The sequence below is a fragment of the Hakea prostrata genome, chromosome 3, assembly GCF_041222555.1.
Source record: "Hakea prostrata isolate BN-2017 chromosome 3, UWA_Hpros_2, whole genome shotgun sequence".
NCBI classification, from domain to species: Eukaryota; Viridiplantae; Streptophyta; class Magnoliopsida; order Proteales; family Proteaceae; genus Hakea; species Hakea prostrata.
Genome location: NC_142602.1, coordinates 26,495,369 through 26,501,099, shown reverse-complemented (window position 1 = coordinate 26,501,099; position 5,731 = coordinate 26,495,369). Strand labels below are relative to the sequence as shown.

General features: G+C 38.8%; 1 protein-coding gene across 2 annotated transcripts; it reads left to right on the top strand.

Annotated features, from left to right (window-relative positions):
- Positions 1-204: 204 nt before the first annotated feature.
- On the top strand, positions 205-4,574 carry LOC149021916 (protein CNGC15b-like). Of its 2 annotated transcripts, none has more exons than XM_089150094.1 (8): positions 205-415; positions 1,264-1,340; positions 1,542-2,097; positions 2,187-2,399; positions 2,642-2,934; positions 3,014-3,125; positions 3,217-3,453; positions 3,541-4,574. In XM_089150094.1, exons 2-8 carry the CDS (start codon positions 1,312-1,314, stop codon positions 4,141-4,143), a joined length of 2,043 nt encoding a protein of 680 aa, XP_089006220.1. In that variant the 5' UTR covers positions 205-415; positions 1,264-1,311; the 3' UTR covers positions 4,144-4,574. The 2 variants fall into 2 exon arrangements, with proteins under 2 accessions (XP_089006220.1, XP_089006219.1); XM_089150093.1 differs by having other exon boundaries at positions 205-419.
- The last annotated feature ends 1,157 nt before the right edge of the window (positions 4,575-5,731 follow it).

The following is a 5,731-nucleotide window of genomic DNA, read 5'->3' as shown; positions in this document are numbered from 1 at the left end:
TAAGTTATAGAGTAAAGGGAACGAAGACTGAGCAACAATAATATTTTTATATACAATTTTGAATTTTGGAGTTAAAAAGAATTCCTACTGGACAGAGTCAATCGAGGTGATTAGCCATGAAAATCCATTCCTGTCAACACGCCTCTTTAATTGGAAAATTAAAACGCACATTACGCGCCTCTGCACTTTATGATCTTCCGCCACTTCACTCAATAGCAGCAAGGTCTCAAGAGATTCATGGGTCCCACTTCTAGTTTCTTTCTCTTTCTCAAACAAACATTTCTGAGTGAAAAACCAATGGTTCTATCTACAGAGATAGAGTGAAGTGTTGAGAACTGGGAAGTGGATAGTTTCTAGAAGCTAGAGAAATTGATGAACTAAGAGGAAGAGATACGTTGGTGGGGACGAAAACAACGTCTGTGAGTTTAAACCCCTTTGTTTTCTCTTTCTCTTTCTTTTTCTTTTTCTTTTTCTTTTTCTTTGTTGATTAATCTAGCCTACATTTGTTCTTTCATTCATTTGCTTTACGATTGCACTCTTTGTCTATTTCCCTGAAGAAGAAGAAAACCCAGAAAGTAGAATCGGTTTCATGTCATAATTTGTATTATCGTCTTCTATCTGGGACCCTTTCTGTTAAACCCACATTAAATATCCCATTTGATCTTAATTTTGTAAAACTGCATTTGGGTCTCTCTGTTCTTTCCTGTTCAACACAAATAACTGCCTCCACTTTTCAATCTTTCACTAATAATTCTGTTTTTGCGTTCCTGTCATTGGAGGTAAAATTAATTGATGTTGAGAACTAGAGGGTTAGTCTTCCAACTATCAAATGTATTGCAGTTTTTCCGTTCATTACATCTGATAATTATGGGGTTATTTATGTTTTCAATTATAATAATAATTATTATTATTAAAAAATTTTTGGCCCACAATTGAGAGTGATTAGGGAAAGCCAGGATTCTTGGGGAAAGCAACACCGGTAGATAGTTCTTTTTTGGAGTCATTGTTTAAAGAAAAGTGATCTAGAGGATCTGTCACATGTTTGACCTGCACTTTTGACTCTAAAGGAGTGAGGCCTCACAGTTTCGCTTCTTATCCAAGTTGATACATTTTTTTCCATGTCACATGATTCCTGACGGTTAAAGAAAAGCTAAGAGAAGAGGGTCCCTTTATTTCTTGTGGCTGACTGCTCAAATCCCATCGTTTTCTGGTGGTTTATGACCTCGTATCTGTGAACTTTTTTTTGTCTTTCTTATATACCAGAAGAAGATGCTTTCTACCATCAATTAACTAACTGAAGGAGGAACTGCCATGGATTATGGAAGTTCTAAATCATTAAGGTTTGTCCTATACAATTTCTTTTCTGCAATTTGTATCAATTCAATCTCTAGCTGATTCCTGGGATGGTTTGTTCTTTACAGCATTACAATCCCTGTTCTTTGCATTTGTTTAGATCATATACAGATTGATTAAATGGCTAAGGCTTTCTCACTTGACAAGTTTCTAAATTGCCTACCCCAAATTTTAAATTTGATGATCAGATTTCAAGATGATCTTGAAGAAGCAAAATTCAAGACCAATGGAGACAATGCGGTTAAGCTCATGCAGAAGATTGGTTGGAAACAGATATCAGAACCAAGCTGTAAGAAAGTTGATAGGAATATGCAGGAGAAGACTGGAAGGTCCTTGAAATCTAAAGTATTGTCCAGAGTGTTCTCTGAGGACTATGAGAAAGTAGACAAGAAGATATTGGATCCTCGAGGACCTGTGATACGTAGATGGAATAGGATTTTCTTGGTAGCTTGTTTAATTTCTCTTTTTGTGGATCCTCTGTTGTTTTACTTGCCAGGGATTCAGAAAGAGGAGGTGTGCATAGACATAGGGATGCAACTTGAAGTATCACTTACTGTTTTACGCTTGATAGGAGATGTGTTTTACTTCATTCAGATTTTTGTTCGACTTCGAACAGCTTACGTTGCTCCTTCCTCTCGTGTATTTGGAAGAGGGGAGCTTGTTGTTGACCCCAAAAAGATTGCGTCTAGGTACTTAGCCAAGAGCTTCTGGATTGACCTTCTGGCTGCTCTACCCCTTCCACAGGTATGTATGTTGCTCTATTTTCTTTTACGATAGTAATGGCTTAGTATCTCAATTTTCCAATTCCATATATGATGTTGCTTTATTTCCAGGTGTTAATTTGGGTTGTAATCCCGAGTCTAAATGGTTCAACAACGATCCATACCAAAAATATGCTTCGCTTCATCATTGTCTTCCAATACCTTCCAAGGTTATATCTCATATTTCCACTATCACAACAAATTATAAAGTCCACCGGGGTTGTAACGGAGACAGTATGGGCAGGGGCGGCTTATAACCTGATGCTGTACATGTTAGCAAGCCATGTAAGTAAGACCATTTGTTTTCTTTCTGCTTGTCTATTGAAACTGGAACTTGTAATAGAAGCAAGTCTTACATAGTGAAAATTTTTAATTCTAACCTCACATGTTCTATCACTTAGATTTAGTGTCTTGAACGGAATGGTTTTGCAAGCACTAGTCATCAGTGCTGCATCTATAAGTATGTCTTGGTTTAGCCACAATCTCATTTTAATTATTTTTTCTAAGTTCTATAGTTGTTTGAATAGGTATTAGGAGCCTCCTGGTACCTTTTATCAATTGAGCGACAAGAAGCATGCTGGAGAAAAGTCTGCAACCTTCAAAACCCATATTGCAAATATAGTTTCTTGGACTGTCATCTGAAGGCTAATCCTAACAGGCTCCATTGGTTTGAGTCAAGCAACATCACAAATCTATGTGATCCCAACAACGGCTTCTTTGAGTTTGGTATCTATGCTGATGCGGTGACCTCTGGAGTTACCTCCTTGTCATTCTTCAGCAGATACTTCTACTGTCTGTGGTGGGGTCTTAGAAACTTGAGGTAGGTAGTTTGTTTTACTCTCGTTTAAATTCATTAACCATAGGATATGCTACCTAATCTTGAATCTATCACTTTGCAGTTCTTTAGGACAGAATCTCATGACAAGCACTTATGTTGGAGAAATAATTTTTGCAATCATTAGTGCAATTCTTGGGTTGGTGCTGTTTGCATTGCTCATTGGAAATATGCAAGTAAGTCAAGCATGTAAGAATGTTAATCTATTCGGTATATGCTCTGTCCCTCCTCCATCTTAAATATTCCATAAATCATCATGTTAAACAGACATATCTCCAATCCACAACTATTCGATTGGAAGAGTGGAGGATTAGGAGAACAGATACGGAGCAATGGATGCATCATAGGCAGCTACCACAAGAATTGAGGCAGTGCGTACGAAGATATGACCAATACAAGTGGATTGCAACACGAGGAGTTGACGAAGAAGCCATTCTCAAAGGTCTACCATTGGACCTCCGAAGAGACATCAAGCGTCACCTCTGCTTAGATCTTGTTCGACGAGTAAGTCAGTCGTTGTCAATAAAAATGAAAATTTACTTCTACTTAATGCTCATTAGATTTGAGTTTCGCTTTATGAAATGAAAACAGGTTCCACTATTTGATCAAATGGATGAGCGGATGTTGGATGCCATATGTGAGAGACTCAAGCCTGCTCTATGCACGCAGGGGACATGCCTAGTGCGTGAGGGTGACCCTGTCAATGAGATGTACTTCATCATTCGGGGTAACCTAGACTCATTCACTACCAATGGTGGACGAAGCGGTTTCTTCAATATATGTCGCATTGGCCCCGGTGACTTTTGTGGTGAAGAACTGCTAACATGGGCCTTGGACCCTCGTCCGATTGTCAACCTTCCATCATCTACTAGGACGGTAAAGGCAATTTCTGAGGTTGAGACATTTGCACTCGTAGGTGAGGACTTGAGGTTTGTAGCTTCACAATTCCGAAGACTCCATAGCAAGAAGCTGAGACATAAGTTTCGGTTCTACTCTCATCATTGGCGCACATGGGCTGCATGTTTCATACAAGCAGCATGGCGACGGCTTAAGAAGCAGAGAGAATCAGCTAAACTTAGAGCTATGGAGAGCCCCACGGCCATGGGGAGAGGAGGCAAGTTGTGTCGGTCAGATGCAATTATTCGTTCATTGCAGAAACCAATGGAGCCTGATTTTACAGTAGATGAAGAATGAAAGTGAACCAACTGTTTGTTATACTGGAAAATTGGCATGCCTCAATTTCCCTGAGGAATAATAGTTCCCCCCCTCTCCCCCCTCTCCCCCTCTCTTTCATGTCTTGGGTTACCTCATTTGTTCTTTTTGTCTTTTTGGTAAAAGAGTTTCTATTGAGAAGGTAGCGAAGACCAACTATAGGGATACAAAGGTCCTGCAGCTAGGGAGAGGAAATAGTTCAGTTTGGATAACCTCAGTTGATGGTGTGAATGTTGTGCATATTAATCATCTTTCTGTTTTAGCCTACTAGATTGGGAGATTCATGGGTGATTTATTTATTCTAATATAGGAGGAATGTATATTTAAGTGAAGATATTGTTCCCCTGAGCCTTGGAGTATAAAATTACGAATTGAACCTTTTAGTTTGCATAGATTTATTGTCCCCTCATGTCCTACCATGAATTGGTACTTGTTAATTATTCCATTATACATAAGGTAATAATGGTTTTTACAACTTAGATTTAACTACTTGGATAGAAGACAAAACAACACATCTCTCACTGTTTACATTTCTTGAATAAAAATTATGCCCCACTAATGATGTTTGTGGAATGTGGTTAGGACCACTTTCACCTTAAGCCCAATTTTAATCTTAGGTTTTCAGCAATGCTACATTATGTAATATTATTGTTTCCTGCATTGCTGAGAGCCAATAAATCTGAATTTTAAAAAGATCTCTTAAGTTTGTGCAATAGTATGCTTTGCTAGCAAATTTGCATAGCCTTATTAGGGTGTTGCTGAAAATTTCCCAAACTTTGACAGCAAAGTGAGAAAAACATTTTGACCGAAATGAAAAGATGACTATGGAAGTTTCGAGATTTAGGAAACCGGTAGTCCGGACCAATGAAGGAGCATCCCAAACCTTACTTGCACTCCTAACAACCAGAGTCTTTCCAGTCTTTGAAACTTACTTGCATTTTTCTTTCCTGCAGCCTTTCCAGTTTCTGAAACTTTTTTGCATTTTTCCTTCCTGTAGTCATTTCCCAATTTTAGTAACAAAGCAAGGCTCGAACTAGGGCTAGATCAAAGTAATCAACTTAGGTGAGTCTTACAACTGCATAGTAGTATCCCAGAATGGTCAAATTGAGATTATCCCCGATGACTACGGTAACAGGAAGACCCCTTCCTGTATTGCTTTTAATAGCAAAGAGAGGTTGATTGGAAGTGTTGCCAAGAATCGTGTCAACCAAAGGCAATATGATTATGTATTTGGTCGAGATGTCTCCTTGGAGAGAAGAGACTACTACATATAAGATACAAGGATAAGGATCAAGATTTACCGATTGGAGATTGTGCATGCTATGCTACTTCTGAAGATGAAGAATGCAGCAGAGGAATTCTTGAGCCACTCAATCCTCTGGTGCAGTCGTCATTGTCCCTGTGTATTTCAATGATGCTCAATGACAGGAAACTCTAGTTGTGACACCCAGCCCAAATCTAGCCCGGAGACCCGATCTGTTTTGGGTGAAGTCGGGTTTTGTTTAATGTTGACTTTGAAGTTTGACCGTGATTTCAGTTTTTCTATCTTTGAAAATCTTAGGAAGATGTC

Bases quoted from the DNA above. Each gene is read 5' to 3' on its own strand.
- LOC149021916 (XM_089150094.1), top strand. From the start codon at position 1,312: ATGGATTATGGAAGTTCTAAATCATTAAG. The intron at 2,400-2,641 runs GTAAGTAAGACC...TTGTTTGAATAG, and splicing joins TGTACATGTTAGCAAGCCAT to GTATTAGGAGCCTCCTGGTA. The intron at 3,454-3,540 runs GTAAGTCAGTCG...AAATGAAAACAG, and splicing joins GCTTAGATCTTGTTCGACGA to GTTCCACTATTTGATCAAAT.